The 18978-nt window shown below is 33.9% G+C and overlaps 1 protein-coding gene across 18 annotated transcripts in view; it reads right to left on the bottom strand.

Moving 5' to 3' along the window:
• pan (transcription factor pangolin) overlaps positions 1–18978 on the bottom strand; it is a 138817-nt gene that overhangs the window by 68448 nt on the left and 51391 nt on the right. For 3 of the 18 annotated variants that reach the window (XM_036820700.3, XM_065867381.2, XM_065867386.2), the window contains 3 exons: positions 12091–12283; positions 11693–11858; positions 1682–1751 (listed from right to left, as the gene is read on the bottom strand). In XM_036820700.3, the coding sequence (XP_036676595.1) occupies positions 1682–1751; positions 11693–11858; positions 12091–12283 (429 nt within the window). Of the gene's footprint in view, positions 1–1681; positions 1752–2558; positions 2713–11692; positions 11859–11883; positions 12024–12090; positions 12284–14587; positions 18507–18978 lie in introns of those variants that run through there. The other 15 variants (XM_036820759.3, XM_065867387.2, XM_065867378.2 and 12 more) reach the window with 14 other exon arrangements.

Raw genomic sequence — 18978 nt, forward strand, 5'->3', positions numbered from 1 at the left:
CACAAAAATTAATAAACAATAATTTTTTTAGTTATCGCATTTTGAAAAGAAACTACAAACGATTTAATGTCTCCAAATGCAGAAACAAAAATGTAGTTATCGTACAAGGTACTGTTATAAATATGATGTTGGCACTTTCATAATGCGCAAAAGATAAAACTCAAAGAACTTTTGCTAAAAACTTGCTAATACTTTATATATTTATCTGACTTGGGTTTCCACAAATCTTTGCTCTGGCACTGATGAACCACATATAAATTGAATAGGGTTTTCAATTTATGCTCCACTTTTTTAGTCAAAACAAGGAAGAACGCTATAGTCGAGTGCCTCGACTATCAGATACCCGTTACTCAGCTATATGGAGATATGCAAGCAGCAAAGAGAGATTAAAATGCGCCACCTACCGGCGGTATACAGATTTAAGCGTTATGGGCGTTAGAGTGGGCGTGGCAAATTTTTTTTTGGATCAATCGATAGGTATCGACGAGACCAATACATTTCAGTTAAAATTTTTTATCTAGCATGAAAATTGTGGGCGTCACAGGTTTTCGCGGTTTGTGGGCGTTAAAGTGGGCGTGGCAAACTTTTTTTTAGGTCAATCGATAGGTATTGATGAGAACAATACATTTCAGTTAAAATTTTTATTCTAGCATCAAAACTGTAGGAGCCACAGTTTTGGGCGGTTTGTGGGCGTTAGAGTGGGCGTGGCACTGTGCTGAAACAAACTTGCGCTGCGTAAGAAGCTCAGGAATCTGCACGCCAAATCTCAATAGCCTAGCTCCCATAGTTTCCGAGATCTCAGCGTTCATCCGGACAGACGGACAGACGGACAGACGGACAGACGGACAGACGGACAGACGGACATGGCTAGATCGACTCGGCTAGTGATCCTGATCAAGAATATATATACTTTGTGGGGTCGGAAACGCTTCCTTCTGCCTGTTACATACTTTCCGACGAATCTAGTATACCCTTTTACTCTACGAGTAACGGGTATAATTATCTTACAAACAAATTCTGCGAATTCTTAATATTATTGTAAATACATTGTCGGCTAGAAAAGAGAAATCGACTACAAATATTTGGAATTTTTGACATGATGTCATATTTGAAATTTGACTAGTAATCCCCTATTAAATTCTCCTGTATACAGACTGTTAACCTGTTAAAAAAATGTTTCCAGGTAAAAGGTAAACTATTTATGTCCAGTAAAAATTCAGAATGCAAGCTATCAATATCAAGATATTGAATACTTTTTGATAGAATTTTAAATAGCACACAGGCAAATCAGATTTATATAAATATCTCGCACAACAGTTTACATGTTACATACATTTGCACAAAGAAATAATATGAAACGTTATAGACAGTCACATATTGATAGTATTTGTTTTCTCTGCACCGTACGTACTATACACACAAAGTTACAAAATATGTAATATTTTAATTACATAATTTTCTGTAGTGTTATTTCTCTACGGTGTACAGGCTACTAATATTTTTTGCCTATGTCGGTAATCTCGTGATACCTCGCAAGTTTTACGAAAAACAAAAAAAAATCAATTGGAAGTTTTCTATTTAGTTCATTGGAAAAATAATGCTTGCGTGAATCTTGTAATTTTCTTTGTAGTAACGTTAAAAAAATATAGGTACAAGGCAATGTAAACCAGCTGAAACATACCTGCAAGGTTTGCACCATTGATTCTGTTGATCCAGACCAAATCGGGCTCGGCATTTTTTCATATTGTTACCTAGGGAAATGAAGGTAATTGTAATTTTAAAATGGTATAACATATATATTTGTGAAATTGTAAATGATTTGTTAGTAAGCTATGTTTCAATAATTAGTGATGTGATTATAAACAAAAACTAATATGGGTTATCTCGCTAAAAACACGTTAAGCCAATCATCTAAAAATATATTAATTGCAAACGTACAAAACAAAGTTTACTCTTTCAACTGTTTTAGAAAACCATGAAACGTACTTCACTTATAGAATACAAATATTTAACGTACTTAACGTATTTAAGAAAAGAATACCTTAAAGAATACCCTAAAAATACATGCATGCGTTGCTGGTACTTTAAAATTTTCTTAAATTTACAACTTACTAGTGATATCTTATACATGCAATATATAAATTGTACGAGTATTATAAAAAGGTAAATAATTTTTACATTTCCATGCCACTTAAGTAAATATTTAAATTCAAATTGAACACACGTTTTTTGTACAGATATAATTTTTTTTTATAAAGTTTGAGAATCCGGTTTCTATTGAATTTTGAATACTTGTATACCGACAATAGTTCATGTATGTCGCTTGCCAATCTTTATGATCCAATATATTTTTCGAATTCAATTCCGATTTAAAATGCGATTTTATGAGTAAATGAGAATGTAATATTTACACACATGAATTTTATAGAATAAATTAAAATTAAATCAGGTCTCTATCAATATTCTCATATTTGACATTGTTAATATTAAATTGTTCTTTTCTGGCTTTAAATAAACTGACTTTATTTCATAGAATAGTTTATGAAAATGTATCTAACCTCCGTCGTTGGTATCTTGCTTCCGCTTCCGTTTCTTGCCCCGAGAGGCATTTGTACGAGAGCTCCAATCGGGATACATTTGCATGTGCAGTTGTCGCTCCCTTCGCGCCAACTCGTAATACTTCGCTTGCTCTTCACGCCCCAAGGCATGCCACTGGGTGTGGGATAAACGCGATGTTTCGCGAAAATATAATATATAATAATAATATGCAAGATGTATCGGTATTATGAAATACATAATCAGCCAATTCAATGATTTGCTTTTAAGTGTATGTGTTTAAACAGGGCTTTAAATACCAAAAATTTGGCACATAGTTTAAACTATGTCTATTTAAAGCTAGGGAATAATGCCAATAAATCTCACGTACAGAATCTTCCTAAATTTTGGAGCCTAGCCCGAGGTTAACAACAAATTCATTCAAAAAGCCAGACTCTCAATCTTTCATTTCAGCCTTGTCTCTTATACATTTGGGCAATGTTTATTATTATATGGTCTCAAATTTAATTGTTTTTATTAATATTTTTAATTTTTTCAATTGAACTGTTTAATTTTTCTAGTTGTTCTCGGGTGAAACATTTTATGTGATAGAATTCTTATTTCATATCTATGAGTCTGAATCTAAAATACGGTTAGGCCATTGCTTAGGTCTGAAAAATTAGGGTATTGTAATTTAATCAAAACAAGGAACAACGCTAAAGTCGAGTGCCTCGACTATCAGATACCCGTTACTCAGCTTAAGGGACCAAAGGGAAATGAAGATATGCAAGCAGCAAAGCGAGATTGAGATGCGCCACCTACCCGCGATCACGATATATGGTTATGTGGGCGGTAGACTGATTAATTTGGGTCAATCGATAGGTATTGACGAGACTAATACATTTCAGTTTAAATTTTTTTCTAGCATGAAAATTGTGGGCGCCACAGGCATTTGTGGTTTGTAAGCGTAAGGGTGGGCGTGGCAAACTTTTTTTTTGAATCAATCAATAGGTATTGACGATACTAATATATTTTAGTTAAAAATTGCTATTTAGCACGTAAATTGTGTAGGTTGGGCGTGAAATCCAGAAATCTGAATTCTCTATCTTTGATAGTTTCCGAGATATCCGCGTTCATATTTGCAATTTTTTGAAGTTTGTTGGCGGCTTATGGGTGTTAAAGTGGGCGTGCCAAACTTTGGGTCGATCGATAGGTATTGATCAGAACAATACATTTCAGTTTAAGTTTTTATTCTAGCATCAAAACTGTAGGAGCCACAGTTTTGGACGGTTTGTGGGCGTTAGAGTGGGCGTGGCACCCTGCTGAAACAAACTTGCCCTGCGTAAGAAGCTCAGGAATCTGCACGCCAAATCCCAATAGCCTTGCTCTTATATTTTCCGAGATCTCAGCGTTCATCCGGACGGACAGAAGGACATGGCTAAAATATGACTGCTCGTGCGTTGCTTTTATTTGTTTTGCTGATTAGACGACAAAATTTGTACTGTAGTTGAAAATTGTTTTCTGCAATGTGGTGAAGAACACCACTCGTGTGGCAGAATTTGTGAGAGTTAACCCGTAATGCATGTACTAAGGTACTGGTTTAATTAAGAAATATTTTTTACTTCAGGAGTTCAATAAAATGGATATGCCACGGACCACAAATTTTTTTTCTTAAATCCTTTAAAACTTGTTAAATCTTATACATACGTTACTCAGCTATCGTTCATTCCTATCGGCTGTTTACGAGATTTCATGAACACGCCACATAACGTGAAACTTGGTAAGCATCCGATTTTCCGTATGAATATATCTCCTTCCCTCTCGCACTGTATTAAGTTTGCTAATTATACCCCTTTACTCGTAGAGTTGAAAGGTATACTAGATTCGTCGGAAAGTATGTAAACGGCAGAAGAAAGCGTTTCCGACCCCATAAAGTATATATATTCTTGATCAGGATCACTAGCCGAGTCGATCTAGCCATGTCCGTCTGTCCGTATGAACGCTGAGATCTCGGAAACTATGAGATAGGCTATTGAGATGTGGCATGCAGATTCCCGAGCTTCTTACGTAGCGCAAGTTTGTTTCAGCCATGTGCCACGCCCACTTTAACGCCCACAAACTTCAAAAAATCGTAAATATGAACGTGGATATCTCAGAAACTATCAAAGTTAGAGAATTGGGATTTCAGATTTAGATCACGTAGCCTTGTACGCAGTGCAAGTATGTTACGCGAAAATGGCACGGCCACTTTACCGCCCACAAACCGCCCAAATCTGTGGTGCCCACAATTTTTATGCTAGATAAAAAATTTTAACTGAAAAGTATTAGTATTGTTAATACCTATCGATTGATCCAAAAAAAAATTGACACGCCCACTCTAACGCCCACAAACCGCCTAAGCCTGTGGCGCCCACAATTTTCATACTAGAAAAAATGTTAACTGAAATGTATTAGTCTCGTCAATACCTATCGACTGACCCCAAAAAAAGTTTGCCACGCCCACTCTAACGCCCATAACTCCTTAGTCTGTCTACCGCCCACATAACCATATATTGAGATCGCGGGTAGGTGCCGCATTTCAATCTCGCTTTACTGCTTGCATATCTCCATTTCCCTTTGGTCCCTTTAGCTGAGTAACGGGTATCTGATAGTCGAGGTACTCGACTATAGCGTTCTCCCTTTTTTTTGTATTATTGTTTGGTTATATTATTGATTATAAGAACAAAACCTCATTAACATTCTTACAAAATATTAAAAAATTTGAGCGCCATTCGAGTTTTAGGGTTAGAGTGGTCTTGGCACCCAGCTGAAACAAACTTACGCTGCGCAGGGAGCCCAAGAATCTACATGCGGTCATGGCTAAATCGACTCGGCTAGTGATGCTGATCAAGAATATATATACTTTACGGGGTCGAAAACGCTTCCTTCTGTTACATACTTTCCGACGAATCTAGTATACCTCTTTACACTACGAATAACGGATATAAAAATGTATGGGCTGATTCGTTTGACGCTTAATAAAATCGCAAAGGTGGGTCCGTAAATATCCTTAATTAGTGTTTTTGTCTGCTCTAGCAGCAATTTAATCAAAATCACCTATATACCAAATATAAGAGCTCTACCCTCAAATATGTTTCATTGAAGAAATCCGTCTTGGCCAGGGACCCAAGTTCGACGCAGTGAGTCATATTTTAGTATAAGACTATTATAGGTGGTGTGGGTATAAGATAAATGAAATAAGTTCGGAGGGATAAGATTCCCACTGCGGTAAATGGATATTAATCAATAAAATCAATTTCAATTTACGTTGAAACAAAATCTTTAAAAATGAGTCAGCTAGACAGACAGTCAGGCGTGGCCCTTCGCTGAAACAAACAGCGCTGCTTAAAAGCCCCTAGCATCTGTATGCTTAATGCCAACTTTCTAGCTTATATATTTTCCGAGATCCCAGCGTTCATGCGGACAAACAAAGAAACGGACATGGCTAGAACGACTCGGCTAGTGATCCTGATCAAGAATATATATACTTTTTACGTTCGAAAACGTTTCCTTGTAAGTGCTGTACCAGTAAGGTGTATAATTAGTACGTTGCCGGTAGTTTTTTAAGGAGACCGAAAAAATAAAATACAGCTACGCGTTCAAGCCGACATTGACGTTTTCACTTCGAGATCATAGATTAAGTTGGATAAATTATTCAAGCACAACTATAACCTAACTGCAATTTCCGTCAACTCCTTAAGATCTTTTGTTTGAAAAGTAATAATAGTTTAACAACAAATTTCGTTTTTTTGTATATTTTTATTCAGGTAAAGTGGTCTTGATTACACTGCTAAAACTTCAATTCGATCGATATAGACAAAGATAGATATATTTATCGATAAAGATATAGACTTTAAAAGTTATATTCTTCAGATCGTTTAACCTGAAGTAACGAATTTCAATCGAGATTTTCTCGAAACCACGACTTGGAAGACAATGGAGACGATAACTCAATAAGTTATGAACATATTCAGCACCTCCAAATGCTGCCGCCACAAACTTTTCAGAATTGTGGCGTTAGAGTGGGCGTGAATGAACACTGGGATCACGGAAACTATGCAAGCTAGAAAGTGGGGATAAAGCATACAGAATCTACACTGGTCGGCATAAGTACTTTGACAAAACAAAAGTTAAATATACTCATAACTGGAACTTGTAAACTTTTGGCATCAAGGTGGAAGGTAATTTAAATACCGTTTGATTGATACAATACATTTCATAACCCATTCAGTATTTATTGAAAAGGACGAGTTTGTGTTAATCTACTTTTAAATCTAATTTATAAACTTTTTTCCTCGACTTGAAAACTTAAATTTTTTGATGCAAAAAGCTTCTTTAAACAAAAATAATAGTAACTGCAAAAAGAATTTTTCAAAAATCATTTTGCTTATATTTTTGCGGCTACTATTATTTTTGTTTGAAGAAACTTTATGCATCAAAAAATTTAAGTTTTCAAGTCGATGAAAAAAGTTTAAAAAGTAGATGTTTACACAAATTCGTCCTTTTCAATAAGAACTAAATTGGTTTAGAAATGTATTGTATCATTCAAACGGCATTTAAATTACCTTTCCATTAATGCCAAAGTTTACAAGAAGTAAGTTCAAACTATGAGTATATTTAACTTTTGTTTTGTCAAAATACTTATGCCGACCAGTGTAGAGTGCCACGCTCACTGTAACGTCCATAAACGCCAATAACTCTAAAATCCGCCTAGCGCCCACATTTTTGAAGATTTTGTTAAAACGTAACTTTAACGTGATTTTATTAGTCAATACCTACATTTTAATAATCATACCAATCGAAATATTATTTAAAAAGGTTTGAATTACTACAAGAAAAAGGAATTTCATGGTCAGTAGTGCCGCTACCATCCGCGAAAAAATAAATGGCCTGGAGTTTTATTATACCCGTTACTCGTAGAGGAAGCGTTTCCGACCGCATAAAGTTTTTATATTCTTGACCTGCAATACTGGGACTAGGCATGCAGATTCTAGAGATTCCTGCGCAGCGCAAGTTTGTTTCGTCAGTGTGCCACGCCCACTCTAATGCCCACAAACCGCCCCAAACTGTGGATCCTACAGCTTTAATGCTGGATTACAAATTTTGTTTGAAATGTTACGCGAATATGCCACGTCCACTCTAACGCCCAAACCAGTGGCGCAATTTACATGTTAGAAAAAAAATGTTAACGGAAATAAATTATTCTCACATATCGATTAACCCAAAAAAAAGTTTCGCACAGAGAGTGGGCGCACCCTAACGCACATAACGCTTAAATCTGTCTAGGCACATTACACTCTCGATTTGCTGCTTGCACACATGGTCTTTGGTCTCTTTAGCTGAGTAACGGGTATCTGATGGTCGAGGCACTCGACTATAGCGTTTTTCCTTGTTTTTAAATTGGTCAATAGACAAAACACTGATTCTTGTCTTAAAGTTAGTTAGCTGAGTATCTGGTACCTGATTGTCGAGGCACTCGTTTTTGGTATTTTGTTTTTTTTTAATTGCACTTCGAATGATCCCTCATTTGTTAAGATCCTTTTAAAAGTTATTCCAAAAACAAGATTTTGAGGGATTTAAAATAATAAAATTGGTGACGGTTTGTTTGTCAAAAACGGCAGTCTATGGTCTCTGGAATCACTTTTATTGTGTAAACAATCTTCAGTTTCAAGGCTTTAGAAAAGGCCCGTCATAAAACTGGGGTCAAGAAAATAGAAGTTCCACCGCCATTCATATTCAAAAGTTTGCTGATGTAATTTATCTTTTCCTGTTTATATTTTGTTAAATATATTCATACCATTGGACGAATTGGATAAGATAAATGACAGCAACCAACTTAAAAAGATAAAGGGCGGGGGCACTACTATTATTTCTACCCTAGATGTATGGTATGACTACGTCTTTTTTACTCTTATAACTCGCTTAAAAGAAATCATAAAATTATTTTGAGTATAAGGTTCGAAAGATAAAGAGTTACAATTTTCGAATGATTTGACAAACTAAGAACTCAAGAATACGTTAGTATGTAATTGCGGATAAAATATAGCAAGAAACAGCTCTTTACAACGTTGACGTTAATTTTCTCAAAATCTGTGCGTAGGAGAACATTTTCGTGAACATTTAAAAAGGTCGGTTTAATCTAATGAAAAGAAATTTTATATGTTTTTACCCGTTACTCGTACTGATTCGTCGGAAAGTATGTAATAGGTAGAAGAAAACGTTTCGGACCCTATAAAGTATATATATTCTTGACTAAGGTGGTGCTGTATATATTGGTAGCTCTAGTATGAAAAAGATGTATAACAAATAAACATACTTATATATGTATCAAATATTAAAAAAAAAATTGAATAAATAAACAGCTATTACCTTAAACTAAAGCTGTTTATATTGGTAGCTCTCGTATGAAAAAGATGCATAACAAATGAGCATACTTATATATGTATCAAATACTTTAAAAAAATATGAAACAGCGATTACCGAAAACTAAAGCAAACCCGCTTCGAGTTAAGTTTAATCAAATTTTTTCCACCACTTTTTGAAAAACACCCTAATTTGTCTAGAAATTTTCGAATATCCACACTTTTAGAAAGTTTTTTTTTGATACAACATCATTTTACGTCACAAAAGTTGATTTCAAAACTTTTGTATCTTGAAGGTGCCATCGTCACTAATTTTTTACCTCGTCAAGCGGGGGTTAAGTTTATTGTAAAGGGACAACCAAAAATAGTTAGCGCCCTACATCTGTCGTATATTTAGGCCTAATTCAAAAAATTGTCTTATTTTAAGAGTTTATCTAGTAAATGAATCCAAAAAACCCATTTTAATTGTACACATTTTTAAATTTTATTATCGTCGATTTTAAGTACGAGCGACTAACGTATTTCTCGCGAAAATTCTTTTAAAAGTTTAGACATATATGATGCTCTTAAAGCTTTTATAACTGGCACACTTTACTTGGTTATAACTCTTTAAAAACATTAAACAATTTTTGGCATGTATGTATTTACAAGTCTCTTTCAGCAAAGTGCCACCCTCACTTTAACGCCCACAAACAGTCCAAAACTGTAGGTGCTACAGTTTTAATAGTGTAATAAAAAATGAATTGATATAATTATACAGTACCTATCAATTAACCCAAGCAAATGTTGCCAAGTCCACAAACTCCCCATAAACCTTTAAAAAAAATGTCAGTATAAACGATGAAATCTTGAAAACTTTAAAAGCTGGAAAGTTGGGATCAATCTAGAGATTCCGGTGCTGCTCAAGAGCATGCCTCTTGTCAATACCTACATGCCGACATGCCAAAAACTGTTAAAATCTTTACCTTTTAATAATGATTTCACGCCCGTATCTAGCAAAAACATCGTCAATGACGTCACACCCAGTAGATAAAAGTGTATATTGTAAAAATGTAAAGTAGATACAATGTTAAAAGTATATTTATTTGAAAGTTGGTTAGCTGAATAACGGGTATCTAATAGTCGAGGCATTCGACTCTAGCGTTTCCTCTTGTATAATTTTCTGTTCTGCTCTGTATACACATTGCTCCCATACGAACTAATGATCGTTCGTTCCTTTCTTGATCTACTTGTTTTCGGATCGTTCTTACATAAAATTTAAAATGGTCTGAATTAAAATACAAGAATTCGAAAATGTATACAAGTCTACGAAATGAAAATCTCGATATAAAACTTCGTAAATACTATTTTCCGCGTCTCATGTTATATAAATATTTTCACTTCGTAAGCTTTTCGATTGAAGTTCATAATAGGGTTTGACCATAATAGTGATAGTAAGATAGTTTTGTCAAAAACTACCAAATGCAAGAAATATGTTTTAAAGAAGTTCTTTAAAAATAATCGTTTTCTAATACGATATATTTTAAAGCTTGGACTGATCGATCTTCAATACGGTTTCGGGCGCATGCTTTTGCCAATTCTATTCCAGATGCCCAAAGTAGATTAGGTTAATAATTTACTGTTGGTTGCCAGATTCTTAAACAAAGAATCGGTTGAAATAAAAACGTATAAGAAAATATCATGTTTTAAATATTTTTACTAAGCTTTTAGTAAAATTCTTTTGCCAATTTTTTTTATTAGCGTCACTATTTTACAGCCAATCCGTTTAGAAAATTCCTAATTTAAAAATACTAGCAACTAGTTTTTATCTGTTTTTCAAGTTCTGAAAAAATTAAGGGGGCCGTAAAAATAGCTTAGTACGCAAGAATTCCAAACGAACTCGCCGCTAAGTAATTTCCGTGGCACCCCCGATTGTAATAATATAAGATCTATTAAATAGTTTCCTTGCATAAAATCAAAATTTTTTTAAAAGCAAAATAAAATTATATTTATATGTGAAATTTACGATTTTACAAGTTTGATATATTTAAAAGATAAGGAACATTTTATGGTCCTTCTAGTAAATGCCGAATAACTTTAATGTTGTTCCATTTGAGTTTCACAAGTTAATTGGCTGTAAGTTAGCGGGATTTGTTAATTGTGTTTGTGTTTTGTGTTCGTATATGAGTATTTAATCTTTATTGATCAATAAGTTTATTCCTAATGACAAAACTGCATTTAAATATTTAATAAAATTACCATACATGAATGACACATTCAGTTTCATGTCCCATAAAAGTAGATTAAGCCCATTACATAACACTTCTGATTTAATAATCTCACATCTCGAAATCCTATAACTTAAAATGTTTTGTCAAAGCTTAACTAAAATCTATGTTTGATACGAATTGGTTAGTTCATCGATCCCTATTTTTAAAAAAGGTTAAGATTACTATCTATGTTTACATTGACTAACTATGGCTAAACTCATCTAAGCTATTTTCAAATCTACAAAAGCAAAGATGTACATCTTCAAAATGGAGATACATTTTTGTACTCTTTTTAGGTACTTTACAATATTTAAATATAATTCAAGTATTTACACAAATTACATAAAAGTATTTTTATTTTGTTATTTCTAGTTTTAGGGTAGTTAGTTGTTGATGTTAGATGTGTGCTTTAAGGTGTATGTGTGTAGGTGATTTAATGAAATAATATAAAAGTGAAATGCAATAAAAAGAGGGAAAGTGTAACATTTTGAGAATTTTGTGCAGTACCTCCCGAATCCGTTGTCGATCTGTCTTTTTTTCGCTTTTTCTTTTTTGACACGTAACCATAGTTATCTCGTGCGCTCCACCCCGGATACAATTCCATATGTAATTGACGCTCTTGTCGAGCTTTTTCGTAATATTTGCTTTGTTCTTCGCGGGAAAGTTCGTGCCACTACAAAAGTATTATTAATAAGGTAATCCATTAGAAGCAGTTTGTATAATATATGTATCGTTTAAATCACATGTCTTATGTTTTTCATATTCCATGTGTCCATTTAACAAAATTCGCTTTAGCTTTGGCGCGCTTTACGAAAGCGACATTTTTTAGATCCCACAACTAATCACAATAGAATTTGGATCAAACTCACTTATATAAATCGAAGTTATGTTAATAATTGTCTTACCCGTCTTCCCAAAATCTGATTAATAGCAGCCGATTCTTTGAGTGTACATTCTGCAACTACTTTAGCACGCATTTCCTTCATATAAAGCATAAACGCATTTAGTGGTTTCTTGATATGGGGTTTTTTTTTATCATTTGATGTCTCCTTAGCATCGTTTGATTGTGTATTCGATGAGTTTTTTGTATCCAAGTTCCTAAAAAGAATAACGTAGTGTATAGTATTTATATTGTATACCCTTGCGGAGGACATTATATTGCACAAGTTTACATGGTCCCAAACGATTAACGGCAAATTATCGTTGGACCTCTGAATCACAAAAATGTTAAAAACTTTTTTTTCGATAGGAAAGTTTTTTGGACTGATTGTGTATCATTAAAAATAAATTTATAGTTCCTCCAACGATATTGATCAGAACTATGATCTATTGAGTTTAAAATAAAACACAAGATTTCAAAATTGTGTGGATAAGATGAAATACAATAAAAGTACAAAATTTTACACTTAACAATAAAAAAAAAGCGCCTGTGGTCCAGGAGACCATTAATTTATGACCTATTACTTTAATGTTCTGTCCGTCCTTCTGTACTTTTCTTTAGAAACTGGTTTTAAATCTATCTGTATAACATTTTTTCAAAGGCCTTTTTTCTATTGCAGGTTTTATATATATAGGACAGATGATTATACCACATAGCTTCCTTAGAAATTATCGGAAAAGTAATAGAAATAATAGAAAATAACACTATCGACTTTTAGATACCCGATAACCGGTATATAATAAGTAATGTCGACAGGTATTGACAAAATAAAAACATCTTTAATTATCATTTAAATTTGAACCTCAAACTAATATAACTCAATAGATAATAACAATATAAAAGCATTAAAAGTCTAATAACAAAACTGTGGGTGCCACATGTTTTTCGATTGATGAGAGTGAAAGTGGCACCCGCTGCGTGGGCACCACTTCAATATGTTTGTCAAAACCCGAATCTCCAGTTGTTACTTTTTTAATATCTTGACGTTCATACAGACGGCGGAATACCTTCCTTAATTAAGGGTGTCACACAAACCGCCACCGTTTGTAATACCGACAGATGATTTGGAAACTAACCAAACATATTTGTCTGTGTTACAAAAGTATTGTTTTTCAAAAAAGCACCCGGACTGGGTGCTTTATCCATATTTATGTAACTTGATTAGAATATATTATACATAAGAAACAAGAAAAAACGCTTAAGTCGATGGCCTCGACTATTAGATACCCGTTACTCAGCCAAATGGATTGAGAGAGGGATGGAGATATACTTGCTGTAAATTTTGATTTTTCACTTACACGCCTACAGCGGCGTGATCACAGCGTTTATACGGACGGACAGACAGATGGACATGGCTAGATCGACTCGGCAAGTGATCCTTACGATTCCTTCTATTTGTTACATATTTTCCCACGAAAATACTCCACGAGTAACGGGTATAAAAATAATAATAAATTCCATCTAGCCGCTAAGCTACATATCGGACACAGCTTGCAGACTGCAAGAGTTCTATTAGTTACTATGAATGTTAAGGCAAGCAACAAGCAATATTGCTTTGCAATATTTGCGCGTGGTTAGAACTTTTAAATTGCAAAAAAGAACCGGTTTAAAACATTCTAGGTAGAGTTTTTAGAATAAAACAAAGGGACGGTGGAGTCTACATAGTTTCTGTGTTTCTATACATTACAGATTAATTTTGTTGTGCTTGTAATAAGGTATGGTGCCTAGCACGACTTTTTTTATGAAAACTAAATTTTAAGTAGAACTACATTTGTCCAGCAAAGTTTACTTATTAAACATATTGGGAATTATATAGTAATTATTTTTTTTTAAATGCTTGTAGTTAGATAACACTTTTTTTCCATTTTTGTAAATGTTTAGTATTAACTAAAAAGGAAAAAGGTATATGATATTCGTCGGACAGTATGTAACATGTAGAAGAAAGCGCTTTCAAACCTATAACCATCTCCCTCGCACTCCCCTTATTTAAGTAACGTGTATACGATAGTCGATGCCACCGACTATAGCCTTCTTTCTTCCTTTGAATTCTTTACTTCTGTATTCCTTTTTGACATCCGATCTACATGTTTTTTATAATGTATTTCGAAATTCTGATAAATTAAAAAAGTATACTCCTTAGAGTATGAAAATAGTTGTCCATTTTCTTAATAATAAAAAAACTAGCCTCGCCGACTCCAGCGCCCGCGTATCGCATAAAAGTCAAAGATTACAAGACTAAACGCCTCAAAATTACTACCCTACTACTACCTATTTTAAGAAAAAACCATTTGTATCCAAGGATCAGATTATACTTTAAACATTTTGTTTTATCTCATATTCAATACCTATCGGCACACCAAAAATGGTTTAATCGGACCTTAAGTATATGATAGTCGAGACACTCGACTATATCTTTCCTTTTTGTTAAATTGAATTACAAAATATAGGTAATATAAATTTACATGGGTTTTATCTTGGTTCCAATACTTAAGTCATACGGAGCATCTAGCATTGGTACAATTTCAGACTCGAGTGTTCCAGTATCTGCCGATAATGCGCAAAGTCGCGCCTTGAACATATTGGTTATAGAACGTTCCTGCGTGGTTGTCACAGCAATTTTAATTGAAGGTGTGGTCGTAGAAATTTGAGGCGCCAAATTTTCTGTTTTTTTTGCTGATTTTGGGGAAGTAAGTAGCTGGTAAGAGAATTCCTGATCGCCACTCCCCTTTATAGTTTTAGGTGTAGAAGAACCTGAAGTCAGAGTTTCAATACGCCTTGCAAATCGTGGTTTTCTCCGATTGTGACCTAATCCAAAGATTCCAGATACTATTCCAGTCGAGCAGCCACTGTTACTACTTGTCGAAGGTGTAGAAGGTGCAGTAGGAAATTCGGAAAAGAATGAAGGGTCCGTAATGACTGACACAGCTGAGCCTTCCCGATTGTTACTTAACATAATAGGCGATTGTGTTGCGACACTACAATTTTCTACAGCGTCAGTAAAGTTAGAAACAGATGTGGAAGTATCCGGCACGCGTAGCGTGTTTGCATTAGATGATGAAGACAATGAAGCATATTCTAAAATAATCTCAGCTGCAGTGGTACACTGTTCAACCTCCTCTTTATGCCGAAATCTCCGCTTATTAGTATGCCAAATGCAAGTGGGTATTAAAGTTGTTTCTTCGAAATCGCTCTTGACGCCATCACTGTAGACATCAGGTGTGGTGCTAGGCACACTAGATTGGTGCATATTAACAGCTGAAGCTAGTTGTAGTATTATATCCTCTATTTCGTTCAGTGTTTTAGGTTTTGTCGACCGGCTTTCAACTTCGAGGTTTTCAGGGTCAATACCAGTGGTTTTCTTAATTGAAAGCTCTCTTTCTTCAGATAATGCTATCGCAGCCAAAGCCATAATGGTGTGTGTTGGGGTAGGACTACATTCAACACCTTCTTCTGAAGTGAGTCCTAAGCGTTGTAAACTTCTACGGTAGTAGAGCTCAGCGCTGCTCCACTGATTATAAAGCCGTTTTACTTGTTCAAGTACTCTTTCAATTGACTTGCAATTCCCATCTAGTTGTCGCCCCACAGTTGCCTCAAGTGCTGAATCCGAACCATTATTTACATCGACGTGACATTGACGCACACTCAGGCTTTTCTTAAATTTTGCCGAAAGTACAGAAAGTTTTTCGAGTCTATTTTTAACGTCGATTAGTACGCTTTTGTTTTCCCGGATAAATTCACACGTATGTTGTAGGTCGTACTCATCTGTGCACTTCGATTCCTTACTTTGGATAAAATGATGTGCTTTATTTAAAACAGAATTACAATTTTCCAATTCCTGCATGTTTTTTTGCGCAGTCCTCTGATTTTTATGAACTTTAGTAAATTCAAATAATGGTTGATCCTCACATCTTGAGCAATTTTCCAAATCATTAGTTAACTCAATATTGTTATTATTATCTTGCGAGGATGGTGTTCGTGCCAGCTCATCTTGTCCAATCATGGGCTTCTTTAATCCTGCGAGATGAACCATATTTGGAGTCCTATCGGTAAATTTCTCCGACGAGAAATCTTGTTCTGCTAGGTGAGGCTGAAAAAGCCGTGCATAAAAAAGTTGCGTGGCCAAAAGCTGCTGCTGCGAGCATTTTTGTTGATTTAGCATACTATTAGTGTATATACATGAAAATAGTTCATTTTGATTGCTATACACCTCTTCTTGACAGCTTTCTGTTTCTGGTGCTGTTTGCCAATGCTGAGAAATAGCTTTCGGCTGGCGTAAGAGCAGTTCGGACAACGACGCTGCTATTCCTGCCGAACTTCTTGATGGGACAACAAAGATTTTTTCCAAATCATTGCTAGTACTATGGTCATTGCTAGTAGTGTTGTCAGATTTCGTGTATTGGTCATAGGAGTTATCAAAATTGTCCTGGTCTATTTTTAAATTATCAAAAAAAAATTTATGTTGCTTTATTCGTTGTTCTTCATGGCGTCTATTTTTTTTAATGTTTATTAATTCTTTTGAATCCGAAGTCCTTCCACCATTAGATGATCCACAGTTGGGCATTCTAGGTATTTCAATAGACCTACTGCTAAGATCCGTTGAATTTCGACCATTAGCTAGACGGTTTTCAATTTTTTATGTGTATGCTCTTTACTAGTCGGAAAAATTGGAGCTTCAAACTCTAGTTTGAAATAGTTGGGATTTAATTTGTCTTTGATCTTAGTATTTCCATTTACTTCCATAAGCTCTTTTAACTGTTGGATATTTTTTACCCTTCGACATTATATTAAATTAATTTTATCAGATCTTTATTTTTTATATAATTTGTTTGCATTAATAAACAATGTCTATGTTTTAAAATTCAAAGAGTCAATTACTTCACTTATGCACCAAATTAATTGTGTTTAAGTCCGTAAAGATGTTTTTGCTTTGTTGGGTTTCATTGGTAAGCGACCTTTGGAACTAGTAGGTATTAATATTTGTATGTCTTTAAATCATGAAAGTAAATTTAATTTAGTTTACTTCTCAAATGTCGAAGAACGAGGTGTCAGTAAAAGTTACTCATCGCCCGCCTGTTGCAATGCAGTTCATGCAAGTTACAAAGTAGTTTACTTTAGTTAAGAATTTCTAATTCTGTTTACATTTTTATTAGTTTTCTTCATAAGTCGTTTATGGTTCTACATTTGTATGTATGATATTTTATCGAAAAAGGTTTTTCTTTTGGATTACAGTTAATTTAAAACTTGTTTGCATTCAATTTATCATATTTAAATAAGTTCTTTTGTACCATATTTTTAGTAAATGATAAACATTTGTTTTAACGTTGAACGGGAAAAGATAACTGGCACACAGTTTGCGTTTCAAAGTTGTTTTATTTTATTGCTCAATGGTTACATTCAGTCCATTTTCTTTGTCTTAAACATACAATTTTTTACACGGTTAATTATTATTTCCAACAAGAATATTTTTTTAATTAAGAATGTTGATTTACTATTCCCGAATATTAATGATTTATTTTAAAGCATCCTTTTTATTAAATTGTTTGCTTATATAAATTTTCGCAAAATTGTATATACTGCCACAACAATTTTCCGAATTACTCTCTTTCGGCCATTAAAAATAAAACTTAACGATGAAGGTGCACGAAGTCTATCCGAACAAAAGAGACCAAGGCAAGCCAGCGACACGAATCAAAATGACTGCGTAAGAGCCATTGCGCACACACTTATTTTATAGCGAACTCTCATCCATAATGTTATTTTTAACCCGTTTTCAAATAATTTAAAAATTACTTTAAATGTAAGACAATTTCGCATTAGAGTTGACATCAAATTACAAAATTAGAAGGTTACATTAAGATAAAAAAAATAGTTGTTTTTTTCACGTAGACAATTATTGGTGTAGATTTCGAAGTGTTGTTTACATGTAAATTTGCAGGATTATATACATTGTACGAATATTTTACGTGCAAAGCTAGTTTGGTCTCATAGGTTTTGAAACCAGATAGCTGAAAGTTTCAGGGACGGTAGATATTAGTAACATGAGCTTTGGAATTAATTGTGTTACTTCGCGCTTGTTTCGGAAAACTGTAATGCAATTACAGTCATGAAAAAAACTTATGTACATTTCTTTAATAAAGCTCGAATTTAAAAGATTTAAAATTTCTAGCTTCAGCACATCATTACTTTTATGCTGTATTGCTTCGACAAACAATACTGATTCTTAACTAACCAATTTAACTTATCACTCTGCTGAAGAAATTATTAGCTCTCTAGCTATAAATATATGGTCGCCACTTAAAGCCCATAACTTGAATTGATCTTTAAATTTTATTTTAAACTTTTTTAAATATGTAGATAGGTATTGATTTTAAAATTGAATTTTTGAACGATTTTGTGTGCAAAAGCAAAAATTAATTTGTACAACCCTTTAAAAAAACAATCAACAAAATTTGTTATAGTTCTAAATTAAATTTTACGTACTACTACTTATGCTACTAAATAGCAATTCAACAAAATGCGTCGAGCGACCAATCGACTTAATTTGCCTTCAAAACAAGCTCGCCAAAAATTGTAGGGTAAGATATTATCTAAAATTAAAAAAAAATATATTTCTTAAATGAAGAATGTAGAAATATTTTCTAAAAAATAAAAACATGTTCATTCGTGATATATTATTGTGTATGCGTATATATTTTGATTGTACATATAGGCCGTTCTTTCACAAACCGAACACCTTTTTTCAGTTGACATTTTTAATTTGCCTAAAACTTTTTTATATAGTATAATAGTATATATTCGGTAAACAAGTAAACAAGTGTACCAGGATTTGGCCGAAAAAAGATTATTTTGTAAA

Source organism: Drosophila suzukii, chromosome 4 (assembly GCF_043229965.1).
Source record: "Drosophila suzukii chromosome 4, CBGP_Dsuzu_IsoJpt1.0, whole genome shotgun sequence".
NCBI classification, from domain to species: domain Eukaryota; kingdom Metazoa; phylum Arthropoda; class Insecta; order Diptera; family Drosophilidae; genus Drosophila; species Drosophila suzukii.